The 18,765-nt window shown below is 54.8% G+C and overlaps 1 protein-coding gene across 3 annotated transcripts in view; it reads right to left on the reverse strand.

Moving 5' to 3' along the window:
- The window catches only part of OSBPL1A (oxysterol binding protein like 1A), a 113,148-nt gene that overhangs the window by 55,121 nt on the left and 39,262 nt on the right, over positions 1–18,765 (reverse strand). For 2 of the 3 annotated variants that reach the window (XM_070421266.1, XM_070421267.1), the window contains exons 14-15: positions 18,413–18,494; positions 12,020–12,126 (exon numbers count right to left, since the gene is read on the reverse strand). In XM_070421266.1, the coding sequence (XP_070277367.1) occupies positions 12,020–12,126; positions 18,413–18,494 (189 nt within the window). Of the gene's footprint in view, positions 1–6,923; positions 7,025–12,019; positions 12,127–18,412; positions 18,495–18,765 lie in introns of those variants that run through there. The other variant, XM_070421269.1, reaches the window with a different exon arrangement.

Here is an 18,765-nt window from a genome sequence, read left to right on the forward strand (position 1 = left end):
TGGGAGCAAAACAGTCAGTAATGTCATCAAACGCAACATTTTCCACGCCCCTCCATGAAACTTGAAGGTATAATTCGAATTCACAGCTGAGCGAGGGCCACTTTCCAGAAAACCAAGAAAATATGGCTCAGGCTGTAGCATCTGGGAGTCTAGTTTCATTTTAGGATTAAACTGAAAAGAGCTGGAGAAATGGTTAAATCCCACATCACCCAGAAATGTGGCCTCCACAAGCAGCTGCCACCAGTACAGACGGTCGCCGAGAGCCTGGCCCGGGGCGGGCACCGTCTGAGGCGGGACTCCCGGCCGCTGCGTTTCTCCAGGTGACATCCTGTGTCAGACCGAGACGCGCTCACCTGGGCCCAGCGACTCTGAGGGAGATGGTCTGGCTGTCCCGGTCCCTGTCCCCAGTCCAGGCGGCGCGGGATGCATCGCTCGGCAGCCTGACCCTCCCAGGCCTCCCGCCCCCTCGGAAACGAAGGAGATTTCACACGTGTCCGTGTCGGTGCAGGCGCCCGGGTGCGGCGGTGCCTGTCCTGCCTGTGGATGGATCCCTTTCTTGCCTCCTCCTCCCCCTTGTCCTGGCCTCCCCGGGGTCCGCCCCGTCCGATCCTTGGAGGGTTTTCCACGGTACGACCCACGCATTCCACTGGCTCTTTCCCTCTCAGAACCGTGGCTCCAGCACCAGAGAGGAGATGGATGAGCTGTGTCCGATTCTCCGCAGATGCTCAGAGGGGCACCCTGTTCGCCCGGGATCTTTGCTGCTCCTCGTTCGGCCCGGCTGATGATGCCGTCAGGGAGAACTCGGGGAGCGCTGGGCAGGGGCGTGGGTGGTAGGGTGCCGACCTGGAACACGGGGGTCTCCAGGCCGGGGCCCCTTTTCCTGCTCGGTGACACCGGGCCACGTGCCCCAAGCCTCGCGTTCCTGTGGGACACAGGCGCCCCCCTCCACGACCTGCCCTGGGGCTCACAGATCAGGATAAATGTCCGTTTCTAAGCGCGTTTACCGGGCTTTATTTTCAGAAAAATAACTTGAAAGGATTCTGTGCTCAGTTCAGGCAGCGAGAAGCGGAGGAAACACGGTCTGTGCCGAGGGGTGTGGGTCAGAAGCCCCAGACGGGAGAGCCCTGGGGGGAGGGGAGGGAGTGGCAGGCTCCCCTCTGCTCAGGGGCTGAGCCAGGCCCGGAGGCGCCCTCCTCCCCAGAAGGGAGCAGCTCACAGCCGCCCTGACCCCCACCCCTACCCCCATGACCGGGTCCTTTGCCTGTGATCTGCTGCTCTCCGGGCTCTGCCTTCCTGCGCTTCCTGGAGGCACTAGCCTTCCCTTTAGTGATGTTTCGGGAGAGACTTTTTGTTGTTGTTCTGGCTCTAAACAGTTGGATAAAAATTAAGCTTGTGAATATGTTTAGTCACAGTTCTTCCTGTGACAGAAGCAATTTAACTCTGAGCGTTGTCTTCCTCATTTGTGTCCTTCCTTGTGCATGGATCCGCGCTCACAATCCCCGATCACAGGCTCGGCCATCGATGGGGGCACCTGGTCTGGTCGTCTTCATCTCGCGGCAGCCCCACCCTCAGGGCTCCTGACAACGCAGGTTGGCGCCCTCCCACCCCATCTTCTGCCACCAGCCAAGGACCAAGGGACGGAAAGAGGCTGTGAGGGTGACGGGAAAGGAGGAGGAGGAGGGAGCAGCAGGTGGAAAAGGAAAAGAGGATAAAAATACCGAGCAAAGGCCGGCCCATGTAGCCCAGTGGCTGAGCATCACCTAGGAGCCAGGAGGTCAGGGTTCGATTCCCGGTCAGGGCACAGGCCCAGGTTGTGGGCTCCATCCCCAGTGTGGGGCGTGCAGGAGGCAGCCGGTCCATGATTCTCTCTCATCATGGATGTTTCTCTCTCTCCCTCTCCCTTCCTCTCTGAAATCAATACAAATATACATATTGTTTCAAATGCCAAGCAATGGAAACAGGGACGAGCTGGGTAAGAGAAAATATGTGAGCAGCCACACCTTCCCAGCCTCCGGTCCCAGGTGTGTTGAACCCCAGGCGGGCGGGCCTGTCCGCCACGCAGAGGCCTCGTCCGGAGAGCGTCTAGGACGCCCGCTGCGAGCGCCTGGAAGGAAGTCATGGGCAGCGCTGGCAGGGGCGGTTCACTAAGTCACAAAACTGGGACTAAAAAATGCAGGATCTGAAATCTGGAAAAGAACACGTTTTGAGCACATTATCCTCTTTCCAGAGACAAAGGCTAAGACGTGCAGATCCTCGGGAAACATGAACTAAAAAGTGAGAGAGTCAGTAACAACGAACTTAAAAAAGACGGCAAAAAGCTAAACGCGGTTCTTCAAAAAAACAGCCAAGCAAAGCTGAATGAGGCTCGTTTTTAAGAGAGAGATTTCTTTGGAAACATCCAAATAAGTATTCGGGAAAGAGGATACAGATTAGGACAAAGCACACACGACTACAGGTCCAGCCTAAGGTGCGAAGATCGTTCTTAAAATATTACCAACATCTCTACATTTCAAAACTTGAATGAAAAAATAAATTCCTGGAAATACAGACCGTGTGAAAACGGACACAAAAGGACTGCCCCAGGGCCATGACGCCCCCACACTGAGCTCTGAGCAAACCCCTCCCTCAAGAACAGACGCTGAAACACCAAGAAACCACACCGGGGAGAAGGTCACAGCAACGGCCGCCCGAGCGGGTCTGCTCAGGGCACAGGGTGGCTGAGCACCATGAAGTGTCATTGGCCACAGGAGCAATTTTTTAAGAAGCTTAATAGAAGCAGAAAGAACATTTGATAAAACTCAGCACCCCTTTCAGGATAAAAAAAAAAATTTCAACAATGTAAGGACAAACGGGAACTTTGTTCATCTGATGAATGGTATTTACTGAGCATCATTCCTGACAGCGAATCCTAGAGCTAGAAGCACGCCTCCCGGAAACCAGGGAGGAGCCCGGACCCCTCAGCTCCAGGCAGCTCCATCCTGAGCCCGTCCACCCGGCTCCAGGCAGCTCCGTCCCGAGCCCCGTCCACCCAGCTCCAGGCAGCTCCGTCCTGAGCCCCGTCCGCTGCTGCTGCCATCAGCTGTTGGGGTCCAACCCCATCGGGTCCAGGGATCCCCAAAGGTGTGGACGGAGTCGGCGAAGAATGAATGACATGGAAACTGGTTTCAGTTCATCAGCATAGCGAGGTTCTCCCTCCAGGATCTCCAGCGAAGTTCTGGTCAGGATCTCCAGCGAAGTTCTGGTTAGGAACTCCAGCGAAGTTCTGGTCAGGATCTCCAACCAAGTTCTGGTGCCATGTTCTCTCACTAGGTTCTCCAGCCAGGTTCTCCAGGTTCAGTCACCAGGTTCTTTAGCCAGGTTCTTTTGCCATGTTCTGTCTAGGTTCTCCAGTGAAGTTCTGTAGCCAGGTTCTGTCCAAGATCTTTTGCCATGTTCTGTCTAGGTTCTCCAGTGAAGTTCTGTAGCCAGGTTCTGTCCAGGATCTTTTGCCATGTTCTCTGGCTAGGTTCTGGTTAGGATCTGATGAGGATCTGATGAGGACCTGATGAGGATCTGATGAGGATCTGGCGAGGAGCTGATGTTTATTGTCTTGTTACATCCGTATTTATACCAGCCGATTTTAATCCTGTCAATTTCTATTACAAAGGTTAGGGCGTTTCTTATCTCCATTCCAGGGAGTAAAGATTATGTAGCTCAAGCATGATTGTTTGTAGTTAAAGTGATTAACTACCCGACTGGCACTTAATTAAGGGGTTGTATCCCCTCCCTAACCTCAGGGAAAGATCCCCACCTGGGGAAACAACCTTTCTCGGAGAGGTGACTTTGGTTAAAACACATAGCACCAAGAAGGTGAGCAAACATATTAAGAATAGTATGCCATATATGCCAGGTCCCTTGAAACAGCAAGGATGGACCGGCTCCCGGCAATCAGCAACCAGAGAAGCGAGGACGCGGTTCAGGGACTGAGAGGCAGGACCAACGCTGTCTTCCCCACAGAGGCAGGAGCCAGCTTCCCTCTTTCTGCTCTCACTTCCCTCTCTCTTCCTCGCCTGCTGCAATCTGGGTTCTCTGCATCCTGTGTCCAAACAGCACTGACCGCTGGCTGCCCACCCATAACCCCGGGTCAGCTCCCATCGCAACCCCTGGCCACCGTCTCCGGCCTCTCCTCCTGCTCCCACTGCTCCGTCCCAGGCCCCCACCTCCCCTGCTGCCACTTGACTTCTAATGTCAGATCCGTCCATTCCTCCCAGCCCTTTCCAGCCGCCCTGCTCCTTCCTGAGGGGGGGGAGGGGGGTTACTGACTCCTTCGCCCCCACCCCACACGTGTCCAGGGGACTCCCTAAACCAGTGGTGCCCACACTGCATTGGGACAAGGATAGCCTGACTTGGATGCCATCATGTCCAAAGGGGAACCCACTCTCCCTACCCCCTTTACTACCCCTTCCATCACCTTCTACCCAGTGACTCGGGCCCACACCTGGCATCTGTGAGGCCCCACCCCCTCCCTCCCTCCTGCCCCCCAGCCCCTCCAGCATCAGCTCCTTTACATCCTGTTTACATCCTTGCCTCGGGAAGGCCTCCCCGGCACTGGCTCCCCTTCCTTCTCCACCATCCCCAAGGCCTGTCCTCCCTCCTTCCCCGGGGAGCAAATCCGATTAAATCTCCACTGACCACATCTCTCCCAGAGTCTAGCTGCCCCAGTTAAGCTCCCGACTCTTCAGGCTGATTCAGTCTTTCAGAAGCCCCTGCTGCCACTCCTCTAGCCCGGACACCCCTGCCGTGCACCCCCCCCCCCCCGGGCTCCGCCCTAAGGGCCTCTCGCTAGACCCTCCCTGTTCCCACGGTGTGCTGTCCCCTCCCCGCCCCCACACCTCTCAGGTCGCTACTGGGCACAGCAGTACCGACAAGGCAGGCATAGGCAAACACCGAATTGAGGAAAAAACCCTCAAACGTTCCATGGAGTATTGCACAGGAAGTGCTGCATGAAGGACAGGTGCCAAGCTATGGGGGTCACCACAGAATGCACGGAGGTAGAGGCTCAACCTGTGCAGTTAAAAGGGAGGAAGCTACGTGCCTGTAACTCACTCTCAAGCCTCAGCTCCAGGCTCCCTGAGAGGAACATGGTGGGAAGGAAACAACCCCACCCCCACGGCAGGGCAGCCCCGGTGCCGGTGATGCAAACTCATCAGGACGGATCCTGGGTCACGTGGAGCATGAGAAGCCACACACGCACACACACATGCACACACCACACGCACACAAGTGCACACACATGCATGCACACATACACGCACACAAGTGCACACACCCAAGTGCACGCACACACGCACACAAGTGCACACACATGCATGCACACATACATGCACACAAGTGCACACACTCACACAAAGTGCACACACGCACGCACCCATGCACACACACAGGTACACAAACATACGCATGTGCATGCACGCACACGCACACGCACACACATGCTGCTAATTAAAACCTTACGTATTTTTTGTTCAAAATGCCACAAAAGTTACCAAAATAAAAACCAGCTTCGTTTTACATCATCTTTATTTAGCTTATGTCCTAGCTGTTTCCAAAAGTAATTGGTATATTTCTGGATGACACATGCAAGTTAAAAATGTGGGAATGTGTGTTGAATAATGCTGACCAAGTAAAAAGTCTGCATTTCTACTTTTTAAAGGAATCAAGGTTTTCTTACAATCCTCGTGGAGCTGATACACGCAATGACACACCCGAGTGCCGGAGTCACAGGTAAGTTACGGAGCGTGTGCGTGGCACACGTCACGTGGCACACGCAGAGCTGAGCGTGTTGCACAATCGTGTCCCCGATGTTCTGTGAGCAGCGTGTGGCATGTAAACGCCCCTGAACTGCTCACACTCCCGGGGACAGCCACAGGCCTTTGCTTTTAACGTGGAACCCGAAGCCCGTGCGCCCCCATTCTGCGAGGGCGAGAGGCTGCGGGTCCCTGTCCGCACCCAAGACATCCCCCAAAATTAGCCCTAACGGGCCCGGCCTGGATCAGCCTGACAGCGCCTCCGGGACCCGTGCCAGGCCGGGGCAGCGCTGGACGAGGCTCTGCCCCCGGTGCCCGTCCGACCAAACCTCCGCGCACTCGCCACCAGCTCGGGCGGAGCGCGGAGCTCAGACAGGAGGGGCCGGAGAGGACCCGGTGTGAGCTCAACCGCCAAGAAATCTGCATCTAGAGTCCCGGCCGGCCGCACGTGACGCCGCCAACGCGCATTTCAGGCATTTTTCCCGTTTGGGGAAGGTCCCAACGAGGCGATGCTGGTCCCGGGAAAAGCGGGTCCTGTCCCCTCCGACCTCACTCTCATCGGAAACGCCAACCGCGTTAGCAACTCGGAGCCCAGGAGGCGCTGGCTCCCCGGCACCTCGCCCCCCCCCCCCCCCAACCCAGAAAAACACGCTCCGAGCGCCTGGCGCTCATCCTCCTGGGTCTGGGTTCGGGTTCGGCCACAAAGACCGCCTGTGAGTCATCAACACCCTCCAGCAAAACAAAGTTGGGAGCCACCCCCCACCCCCGGGCCTGTCCGTCACGCGTGCATTTCCTCCGTTTTCTGGGACCGTCGGTGGCTGCCGAGTTCACGCCGATGTCGGCCAGGCCGACCGGCAGCCCCGCGGAAGGTGACCGCGTCCTCCCCGCCTCCCCGCCCCTGACCTGCCCCCGCGTCAAGGTGAACGGGGCGCCCCGGGATCCCCGGCTGCCCGGAGCCCAGGGAGACCCGGGGCAGGTCCCCTCCCCGCCCGCGGCCGCACTCGCCTCCAGCTGTTCCAGGATCCGCTCGCAGCCCCATCGCCGCGGCCGCCCCTCCCGCCGGCGCCCCCGCCCCCTCCCGCCTGCGTCCCCCGCCCCCTCCGAGGCCGCAGCCACCCGGTCCGTGCGCCCACCCACCTGGGCCGGGTCCGGGATCCGGGCGCCGCTCCGCCTGCTCCTCCGCCGGCTCCGCCGAGTGCGCTCGGCCTGCTCCGCCTCCGGCAGCTCGGCCCGCACCCCGGGCGCCCGCAAGGTCCCCTAAGTCACCTTCGTGGGCCGGCCCGCCCCGTCCGGGCGAGGTCAGCGGGGGCGGCCCTCCCCGCGGGGCGCTGACTCGGCCCGAGGTCCCGGCCTGGCCGCTGGGCCGCCTCCGGGCGCAGAGCTGGGCGCGGGCACGGCCTGCAGCGGGCGCGGCTGCGGGTCCTCGGCCTCCTCCCGCCTCCCCCTGCGTCCGGGAGGCGCAGGTAGGACCAGCCGGGCAGAGCGGCTAGCGGCGGCTCCGGGAACGGGGGGAGGCGGGCAGGGAGCTGGGGGGGGCGGGCGGGGAGCCGGGAGGGAGGCGGCAGGAAACGCCACCCGCGCATCCCGCAGAGGCCGCGGGTCCGGTGGCGCGCTGAGCCCTCTGCTGGAGACGCCGGCCCTGCAACTTCTAAACGCAGCCCCGGCGGCCCCACCTCCCGGCGCTCCCCCACCTCCCGGCGCCCCCACTTCCCCGCCCCCCCACCTCCAGGATGAGGGACACTTGGTCTCACACCGAGTCCGAGTCCAGTCGGCGTTGCCAATTCTGAAATAAGGCTGCGCTGACCTCCACTCTCTCTGGGCCACTGGGACCCGGAAAGGAGGGGAAGCAGCAGCACCCCCCCCTCTGTGAACCCCACGTCGGGAACAGAAAGCCGAAGCCAGGCTTGGGGCAGACACAGGCCGAAGGGCAGGCGCCCCACACACCAGCCCCAGTGGAGCCCGGTGGTGGCGATCCTGGTGGACAGGGAGGCTGTGGACAGAGAGGGGGCCTTTCTGTCCAGCAGCAGCTGTAACCCTTTCCAAGGCGGGCGAAGCTGCCCTCGAACTCCGGGACGAGTCACACTGAGCAGAACCTGAACAGAACCGACCACCTGCTGGCGGCTCCGGTGAGCTCGCTCCCAGGGCTGTGCGGCCACAGACCGGGGCCCAGCCGGGCGTCCTCAGGGAATCCCAAAGCCAGTTTGCTTTCTTTCCTTTTTAAATAGTAAATTCCAAAAAGCCTGACTTGGTTCTGAGGAGCCCTCGCTGCAGAATCTCCTGGGCCCTGAGTGCAGGAGGAGGGGCTCCGTTTACAAAGCAAACGCACCACAACGGACAACACAGGCCCTGCCACGGGCTGCACTGAGGCCCTGCAGTCACCTGCGGCTCCGGGAAGGACCCTCATTGTGGCCTGGAATTCCCACACATCTGCAGTTTGTCCAAGTCAAGAAGGCAGAGCCGGCCGGCCTCACGCAAACCCCTTTGGTCTCCTTCGTACCTTCGTGTTCAGTCACCCCCATCCTAGCTGTCCACTGGCGCCACGGACAGGCAAACCGGCCGCCCCCTCGGTAACGCAGAGAAGTGTGCTGAGTGCATGCATACAGACGAGGACGATACAGTGTCACGCTGTGGCCAGAGCTACAGTAGCGAGGAGCTCCTGGAGCCAGAGGGAGTCTCACCCAGTTGGAAGGGGGAACCTGGGTGAGAGACGGGCAGGCATGCCACAGCCCGCCCTCGACCTCACCCCAGAGTGGCCCTGCGGACTCTGTTGGGAGGGAGGAAAGGGAGGCAGGCAACTGAGATACAGGAAGAAGGGTGGGGGGATGAGAAGGATGAACCCCAGGCAGCTCACGTCTGTGGCCTGAGAGACCAAACAGGTGGTGATCCCTTGTTACTGGGCTGCAGATAAGTGGCCGGGTGACGCCTCTGCTATGGCCACATGCAGATGTTCCCAGGCCGGGACACTCTGGTTCGTGCTCAGGTGGGTCTGAGGCGGGCACCTGAGTCACCACGGATGCTGGCTGGAGTGGTGAGCCTTCGGGTTAGAAGGCTGAGGGGGAGCCCCCTCGCAACCTGGGGATACGAAGAGTCAGGGCTCGGGTGGGGGGGGGGGGGTACTGCTGAGGGAGCTGCTGTAGGAAGAGTAGCTCTGGGAGCGGCACCTGCAGGCCACGGAGCAGCTCTGGCAGCAGCAGGGGCGCAGGCAGGCCCCGAAGGACAGGCAAGGTGCTGAGAGCTGTCCCCTGACTCAGCAGTAGGCAGTCCTGGCAAGAATGGGTTCAGAGGACTAGCTGAGGAGTAAGACGTGAAAACAGAAAGTGTCTTTTTTAAATGGAATTGGAAAGGGAGACAGAAGCTGAGGGAGCGAGGGGCTGATTTCGAGCAGAATGGACGAGCAGAGACTCCAGTCGGAGAAAGACAGACAGAAAGGGGGGCGGGCGCGGCGGGCAGGCGGGGCGCCTGGCAATGGCTGCCTAAGGCTTAACTCAGAGCCGAAGGGGAGGAGACGCTGTCGCGAGGAGAGACAGCGAGGCCTGGAAGGCGTTCACGTTGGGAACGGAGAGATCAGGGACCGTGACTCAAGGGCTGTGACCAGCACAGTAGCGAGTGGGTACAGCGACCAGGATGTTCGTGACGAGTCACACGGAGCAGGATTTGTCCCCAAAGACAGCATCAGTCCGAGCACAGCCCTGCCCGCAGGCCCTGCCGTGGCCCGAATCTTCCCGTGACACACACACGCAGCGCCGGGATTGCTATCACACCGGGCCGCACGCCTTGGCAGGGCGGAGACGACGTGGGAGTATAAACATCTCACCTGAGAGCTCACACCAACCGTAGGAGGCAAGTCCCTACCTGGAAAAGCAGGTCTGACTAATGTTGGGGAGCTCGGCCCACAGAGCAGAAGGGCGCCCACAGTGACGTCGGTCTGACATGTACCCACAGTGACACCCCCTCTGCTGAGAGAAACCACAGAACAAAGCTGATTCAGGATCCCCATTTCTAGCCCTTGAACACAAGGTTAGAGAAAGGCCACCAGATGAACATGCTAGTACATTTCCCAAGGCTTCCCCCTAAAACAGCGGTTCTCAACCTGTGGGTCGCGACCCCTTTGGCGGTCGAACGACCCTTTCACAGGGGTCGCCTAAGACCATCCTGCATATCAGGTATTTACATGACGATTCATAACAGTAGCAACATGACAGTTATGAAGTAGCAACGAAAATAATTTTATGGTTGGGTCACCACATGAGGAACCGTATTTAAAGGGACAGAAGGTTGAGAACCGCTGCCCTAAAACATCCAGTGGGATTCCCTTCAGCACACCCATCACAAATTTGACAGCCTGCTGTGTTGCAGCTTCTTTTTCAACACAAGTGGTGTTATTTACGAGTAAAACACGCCCAGTCACGCCTCCTTCACGGGGAGGCCGTAGGAAGTCCTCAGGATCTGGGTCGTGTCGCAGCATTCCCAAAGGAGCAGGCGGCACCCCCGTGCCACACAAACAGAGGCCCCAAGCCCAGCACTCAGCCTGGGCTCACGGTAAACCCTCCGGCTCGCACACAGCCAGGGGACTCTGCCTGTAGACGTAATTTTACCCAGTTTGTTATCTGGTTTTTGTTTTAATAAACAGGAGATTTAAAGAGTAAGTCAGAAGGGATCAGTATTCCATGGCTAGAGGAAGGCACACAGTCAATCTAAAAATCAGAGAGAATTAAAAAAAAAAACCATAAGGAGCCACAGAGAAAAGAGCTAATAATATTGTCATTAATTTTGTTTGGTGACAGAGGCGTGCGGTAATACCGTGAGGTATGAAAATGCTGAATCAGCATGCTGTGCACCTGACACTGGAACTAATGTTATATGTCAACTATAATTAAAAATTTAAAAGAAGTGAAGGATATTTCGAACTCAATAATAATAAAAATTTGGCAACAACAACAAAAAAAACCACTAAGGAACAAAAGAGATTCAAAAAGTCTTAGCAAAGAACTCTATGATTTCACTCTTATGTGGAATATGAAACCGAAAGCTATGAACACAAACAGCAGTGTGGGGGTTGCCTGAGGGAACGGGAGGGGGGAGAAAGGGGTCCTAATATGAGGTGACAGGAGACCTGACTCTGGGTGGTGGGCACATGGTCCCATATACAGATGCTGTAAATTAGTAATCCACACGAGACCTGTGTGTTCATGTTGACTAATGTCACCCAATAAAATTTAAAATAATTAAATATATATATATATATATATATATATATATATATATATATATAGGATCTTCAAAAAAAAACCTATGAGCAGGACTGGGCCATTTAGTCAAAAAACAGAGTCCTATGAGACTGCCCTCTACAGGCACTTCTGTGCTAAGTTTAACAATTCGGCTTAAGAAACAAATGTGAGGCCCTGGCTGGGTGGCTCGGGTAGTTAGAGCCTCGTCGTGATATGCCAAGGTCAACGGTTCAACCCAGGTCAAGGCACATACAAGAATCAACCGATGAACGCATAAACTAGTGCAACAACAAGCTCATGTCTCTCTCTCTCTCTCTCTCTCTCTCTCTCCTTCCTCTCTCTAAAATCAATAATTAAAAAAAATAAATGTCAAACATTTAGAATAACTGTCATCAAAAAAATATTAGAATGAATGAGAGCATGAGTGGGGGGGAAGTTGGGGGTTAATGGGGGGATGAGGACACATTTGTAATACCTTAACCAATAAAGAAATTAAAGATTAAAAAATAAATAAATAAAAATTTAAAAAATATATATTAGAATGAAAACGGTATGCATTTCACCCACTGAGTTCAGTTCACACAGGTAAATAAAAGTATCAGATAGTTTTCACATAAAGGCCTTGGTCTCTAGAATATTTTCCTAACCCTCTTATTGGAACATTTCACTAGAAGTAGGACTTGAAAACACGCTTAATAAACATGGTATATCCATGACCTGGATGGTAAGAACAGGAACTGTTTAGGAATCATCCTGCCCAATTAAGGATGAATGCGTTCTGGGAGCATGTGAGACCTTGTTCTGTGGCATATGCCATCCATTTGGCCCAAATAAACTATTATAAAAATGCAAAAAGTAGCTAAGATCTGACAAAGAATGCAGCTTCCGTGTCCCCTGTTGGCACCGTGGCTCCTGCCTGTGCACATTCTGGAAGCACTGGCTCACTGGACGGCCAGTAGGCAAAGCCCCCACGACTGCTGGGAAACGCGACTCCGCGGGACCTACCCCTTCCTGCTTCGCGAGGAGCGTGAGGCAGTCACTCAGCGCCGCGCAGGTCTCCCTCGAAGCCTCGGAGACCACGTCGACTTTCTGAAGAAAGGACGGAAGCATCTCTAGAAAGAAACACACCCCCCGTGAGAGGGACAGTAAGTCCTCAGCCTCACTCTGACCAAACATCCTCACAGCCACCAACTTCGTGTTTCTTGCCGCCACCTACACAGAGCGACAGTCCCGTCCTGGGCACAGTGAGCACCTGCGTTCGCAGGGCACGGAAGCGCCCAGAAAGCGAACGAGGCAGCCCTGGCCGGGGAAGGCTGGCGTCCTGCAAGGGGAGAGCCAGGTGGGACTCGCGCTGACAGGTAAGTAACAACCGTGTTTGAGAGACGCGCCGCCAAGAGGGCTGACGCACGGGTGCACACGTCACAGCTCCTTCCATGACGTTCCTGCACATCACTCACCGCACTGCTGGACACACAGAGATCACCCCGTCGCTGGCAGGCTGGCTAAGGCACCTGAAGGCGGCATTCACCCGACTTCCTCTACTTCTTATCGGACAAATGTTTGGCATAAACAGGTCTTTTCACTCTCAAAGCTGTGCCCCTGTAGTTTCAGGGCCTTTTAGCAGGTTTGTCCCTACAGAGTTTCAGTATTTCTTAGAACGTGTTTGCATTGGGAAGAAAGAACTGGCAATGCAGTGGCCCCCATGTCCCCAGGTTCCACGCCTGAGAGCCACCAAGCGCAGATCGAGACGGTTCAGAGCGGAAATGGCATGTTGTTGCCGGCATGTACTGGTGTTAAGCCCACGAGTACAGACGTCTTTCTTCTCACTATTCCCTAGACGATGCAGTGTAGCAACCATTCACATGGCATGTCCTTGCATTAGGTATTGTAAGTAACTGGAGGGGATTTAAGGTGTGCAGGGTCAGGGTAGGTTACGTGCAGATGCTATGCCTTTTATGCAACGGACTTGAGCATCTGCAGGTGTTGGTACCCAGGGAGGCCCTGGGCCCAGTGCCCCTCAGACACAGAAAGGCCGCTGAGTGTATTTCCCCAGGTGCCCTGAAGAAACTGGACCATTTGCCCATTATCTTAACCCATTTACCATCACAGAAAACAGAATGCCTGCCCATCACGTACAAGACAAGTACATGCCATTTCCCCTCTGGATTAATGCAGGGACACAGCTCAGTTAAAGCCGGTTGGAATTTATGCTAACTGTGCATTAGGGTCCTTCCAATGTGTCTCTTCCATCAAATAAAAATCATAACATTGAGGAAGCTTTTCATCAAAAAAAAAAAAAAGGAGAAAGACAATGAAACCAGCGGCATCCTTTGTATTTCAAGTAGCCTCACTTAGAACGCTGTTCTGAAAACAAAGCAAGGCCAGTGAGCAGAAGCAACCTCGTGAGCCCAATCGCCAGCAATTTCAATCGATTAGGACATGAAACAGTGGGTTCCCCAATCAAGAGACAAGAAGTTTCAAATAAGAAATAAAAATAAGTAAAACCTACAAGAACACATGACAGATTATCTGTGACCATATTTTCTACGTGATAAAATTGTGAATAGTAATTGTCTAGATTATTTTCTAAAATTTCTATAAAAATATGATTTGAGCAAAGAAAAGTCCTTTTCTTGGAAAAATTATGTCTCAAAACTCCGGAGGCGGAAGTGGGCACCAGGAAGAGGTCAGCGGGAGTGAGTTATACACAAGCGCTCGCTAATATCTGGATACGAAGGCCTCACGACATTGCACTATTTCCCATCGTAGGAACGTCCTCGTGCTGGCGATCTTCACAGCGCCCCATTGAAACGACTGCGTTCTGAGAGAAACCTGACTTTCCAGGCTTTATTTTTCACTCGGAACCTTTGGTGCACACGTGAGACTCCTCCTGTGCAGGGCTCTAAACAGCAGGTGAGAGTCCCATGTGCTGGGCTCCATCCGACCTGAACAGTCCCTGCACAGCCGGGTCAGCGCTGCGGCTGAGGGGGGGGGAAGATGCACAGGAAGACCGACAGCTCTGCCCCTGCTGGGGTAACCCAGTAACGTTCCACTTCCAGGGTGCACGCGCCAGGAAGTGCGGGCATGGCCCCTGTGGCTGTGATTCCTGCGTTAAGTACCGTCACGCGCTAAATCATCTCCAATTGCCTGTGTGTGAGACATTCCACACTTTAGACACCACCGGTTAGCATAAAGCAAACATTAACTGTCAAAATAAATGTTTAAGGACACATGCAAGCTTGTTTCAAAAGACATCCTGAGAAATATATATTAAGTTTCTATAGGAATCTATTGAAAGAGTATCCAATTCTTCTGTCTAAAACAGACTGGAAAGTTACCTACTTTCTCTGACAATCTGGTGTTTAAAGAGATTCGGAAGTTACTATTCACTTGCCCAGTGGTTCGGTGTAGGACCCGGTGGATGTGCGGTGCGGGGGAGGGGGGGCGAGGAGGGCACACAGCACGTTTCTTATACAAGGACGTCTGCATGTGGTTATACAGAGACTACAACTGCGAAGCTTCTAGACAAGTTACCCACTGGGGATCCCTGCAAATTGTTTCAGTCAGTTAATATTTAGAGATGAAATTGTAATGAATAAATGCTACGTGAACGAACGGCTAGCTGCCATATTCGGCCGACTGTAAAAAAGTGGGCACCTGCTCCTGAGGAAAATGTTATTTTTTAGACGGAAGTTATTTTTGAACTCAGGAAAGATGCTAGAAGGTCCTGTGTGAAAAACTTCTCTTCGGAGACTTATAAAAGCTCACACCTGTCGCTCTCAGGACACACTGTGATTCCTATCCAGGTAAACTATCAAAGAAACACCTGCTTCTTGTTATGTGGACAAACTAGACCAGTGATGGCGAACCTATGACACGCGTGTCAGAGGTGACACGCGAACTCATTTTTTTGGTTGATTTTTCTTTGTTAAATGGCACTTAAATATATAAAATAAATATCAAAAATATAAATCTTTGTTTTACTATGGTTGCCAAGATCAAAAAATTTCTATATGTGACACGGCACCAGAGTTAAGTTAGGGTTTTTCAAAATGCCGACACGCCGAGCTCAAAAGGTTCGCCATCACTGACCTGGACCCTGGCACAGGCCGCTCCCCTGGTGCTGACGCAGGAAAGGCCGCTTGGCCCGACGTAACCTCGCTTGTCAACTCGACGGTTCCCGCAGGCGCTCTTCCTGTAAAGGTTTCTTTTCCTAGAAACAGGCCTCCAGACCTTTGTTCCAGATGCTTCCTCTTCCCTGAGCCTGGAAATAGTAATTCTTCATGTTCAGAAGCTTCCGCGGAACCATCTCCCCAGCCACACCCTGGAATATTCCAGGGAGCCAGCAGGGGAACGTAAGGCCAGGCAGGGTGGCCAGACGAGAGGCGTGGCTGTAACTCACAGGGAAATGCTGTGGCCTACTTAGCACCTGGCAGGGGGTGGGGAGGAGGGAACACACAGAGAGACGTCAGAGGGGATGGGCGCTGGGAAGAGACCAGGGACTCCGGGTCTGGGCGAGGTCAGCGTCTCCCTGGCCGAGGGAGGAGCCATCAGAGTCAGGGACAGGGACCTCAGGCTGGCGGTCCTCAGAACGGCTTTGCCTCCATCTAAGCGAAGACCTGTGTGTGAGTGGATGTTCTGTGCAGAGGACTCGCCCACTGTGTTCTAGAAGGATCCCGGCAGGGCCTGGAGGCGGTGGTGGACCTGGGCCAGTCTGCAGTGGCCCCTGCGCGAGACGGTGTGGCAGGGGCGAACGTGGTGACGGGGCGACCTGAAGCCTCGGATCCTGATGAAGATTTTACGTGACTGAAGTGCCTCTCCCGTGAGGTCTCCTGTTTGCTAACCAGGGATGCGCTTACATGCAGTCAGCAGCGTGCCATGACGTGTGCGCATGAGGAGGCACGTGGAGTATAGTTCAGCAACATTAACACGCATCCACCCAGGAATCCAAGCCCAGGAATCCTTCGGCAGTGAAGCCGTGGTCACAAGTAAATGCCCCACACGCAGTACTTGTCCTTCCTCAGAGCGGGGGACAGGCTGCCTGCCGCCTTCAGGAAGTCCCCAGGTTGTGCTGTTGGGTGGTGCTGTGTCCGCAGCCAGGCTGTGGGCGGAGATGGGAAGAGGAGATGGCAGTGCTGCCCCTGGGAACCTCCAGCAGCCGTGGCAACCAGAGAGACGGACTCCGCTCCATCCGGAAGGCAGGGCGAGGGTCCGCGCACAGGGATGAGAGGAGCATTTCAACAGGGGACACCGGACCAGAGACAGGCATTTGGTCAAAAGCATCTTCAGGGCCCGGGCGAGAGCGTGACACACGAAGCTGCAAGGCCAGGCTGTGGGGCTCCAGAAGCCCTTAACACTGAGGGAGCGCCTGCATTTTATTCTCTCGTTTCCAGGGCCCGTAGGAGATATTTTCAACAGAAAAGCAGGATCCAAAAAGCATCTTTCTAAAATTAACCTGGCAAGCGACACGCAGCGTTTCACAGAACCGGAGCTGGAAGCCTTCCTGAAAGCCATCTGAGCGCTCCCTCCTGGCGGGAGGGGGAGGGGGAGCGTGGGGGGCGGCAGGCAGCGGGCAGGCTGAGGTGGAGAGCTGACTATAACGGGAGCCCGGAGCCGTCTGAGCAAGGAAGCAGGGCACCGAGTCTTAACGTTCAAACCGTTTTGTACTAAAATGTTAGGCCATCTCGACCCTGAAACCTGGGCTCTGTCCACAGACCTTTTAGTTTCTCGCCTCGAGGCCGCCTGGAGCAGGAGGGCGGGGCTTCCGACAACACGTCCTCACCCGCTCACTCACTGCACCATCCTGCAGGCGTCAGGTCTGCCTGTTGGGGGTAAGTCGACGGCAGAGCCGTGAGCCAGGCCGTGAGGTCACAGGCACACGTCTCCCAGTTCCCGGAGGCACCACAGGACGCACTGTCTCGGGGGTCTGAGCGGTGTCACACCTGCAGGGCCACACGAGGCAGCCATCGCAGGGAGAGGCTCTGGCGGGGGCGGGGGGGTGGGGGGGGGGTCCGAGCCAAGAAAGCTGACTCCAGGTTCACCAAAGACTTGATTTGATTGTAGTTCTGATGGAAGTTTTTTTCTTTGGTGCAAGTTAAGGGAATTAATCTTTATATTTCATTTCACTGTGGTTCTACATCTATATATATCTATATATATATATATATCTATTTTTTTTTTATTGATTTCAGAGAGGAAATGAAAGGGAGAGATAGAAACATCAATGAAGGGAGAGAATCATGGATCGGCTGCCTCCTGCACGCCCCCCACTGAGGATCGAGACTGCAACCCGGGCCTGTGCCCTTGACCTGAATGGAACCTGGGACCCTTCAGGCCTCAGGCTGACGCTCTATCCACTGAGCAACACCAGCCAGGGCTACATCTTTAAAATGCTGACATATCATCTTCTTGGCAAAGATGGTGTTTTAAGAGCCCAATGCTGGTCAACGGTCTTAGCATAACTCTATGCATATACTCCAGACCGCTGCAGAGGTGAATTCTAGCGAATAAAGTTGTGATTGTTAAAATCCACTGCGGGTGAACCACGCTAACACACTATTCCAGCGCAACTCATCATCACAGCGACCTACGGTTAGGTCCTAACCGCTGTCTTCCACAGCTGTCTTCCCACAGCGGTCACTGCTGACACACACCACGCCTGTGGAACTGGGGGGTGTCCGAGGTGCATCTGGAGACACAGAGCATCTGTACCAGTTCCTCTAACGGGGACATTTCCTCGCAGTCTCTGGGCACATAGACACGGAGCCTGGGAGTTCACTGAGGGAAACCAGCTCACGCTTAACACGGGTAGTTAGTAATCACCTCGGAGGACGGAAGCAACCACACGCTAGTACAGACCGCACAGTCAGTCTAAGAAACAGCTCCTTCAGGTACGAAGTCAGTGGTACTTTTCAACACTTCATATGGGTATTGGATCTGACACTGCAGGTTGTATCGGATTGTGTTTTGATTTCTGAAGGATCTAGTCAACTCCTAATGATTCGTAACGGTGGAGAGGGGAGACACGGGAAGGTGAGGCGGGCTGCCATCAGCAGACAGGCTCATGCAGATTCGCAGAATCGAATGCCCAGCCCTGAGACCGCCGTCCTCACTCACAGGGAGGAAACGGCTCCTCGAGCAGCAGCCCGCGGGGGGCAGAGCAAGGGCCAAGCCAGGACCCTCACCGCGGCTCCACACGCCAGTTCTCTCGAGTCACCAGCGGGTTCCAACCACACAGCCAAAGTGAATTTCCAGCCCCAAAATGGTAACTTTGCCTCTGTTGTTCTTTTTCTTAAAAGAATAAGAAGATTTAACCTAAAGGGCAAGCATCTAGGAGAATGGCGGTGTCGGAGGGCGGGGCTGGCCGCAGTGCCGTCTCTGGTTTGGGTGGTTTTTTACCTTCAGCCACTTCGCACTCCTTCACCATCTGGAGAAAGCCTGCGAGCTCCCTATCCAGTCGCTGCCGGCAGGCCTGCGCTTTCTGGAAAAGAAACACAGACAGAAAGAAACTAAGTGAAAACGAACCATTAAGAGAATGTTTTATTACAGATGCTTTAATGTCCCATCAAAACCCTTAGTTCACAGGCTGATACACTGTAATACATTCTCCTAACAGAGCAAATGCTGAGGAAGACTGTTCCGACCTGAAGGTAAGCCCATCACTACAGAGTCACAAAAGCAAGTATTTCTAAATTCTAAGTACCTTCAGCATCTGCTGTGTAGGCACCAGACAACGGTGCTCGCTGCTCCCC

The sequence above is a fragment of the Myotis yumanensis genome, unplaced genomic scaffold (assembly GCF_028538775.1).
Source record: "Myotis yumanensis isolate MYYU_CA2020_CCGP unplaced genomic scaffold, mMyoYum1.0.hap1 SCAF_7, whole genome shotgun sequence".
Classification (NCBI taxonomy): domain Eukaryota; kingdom Metazoa; phylum Chordata; class Mammalia; order Chiroptera; family Vespertilionidae; genus Myotis; species Myotis yumanensis.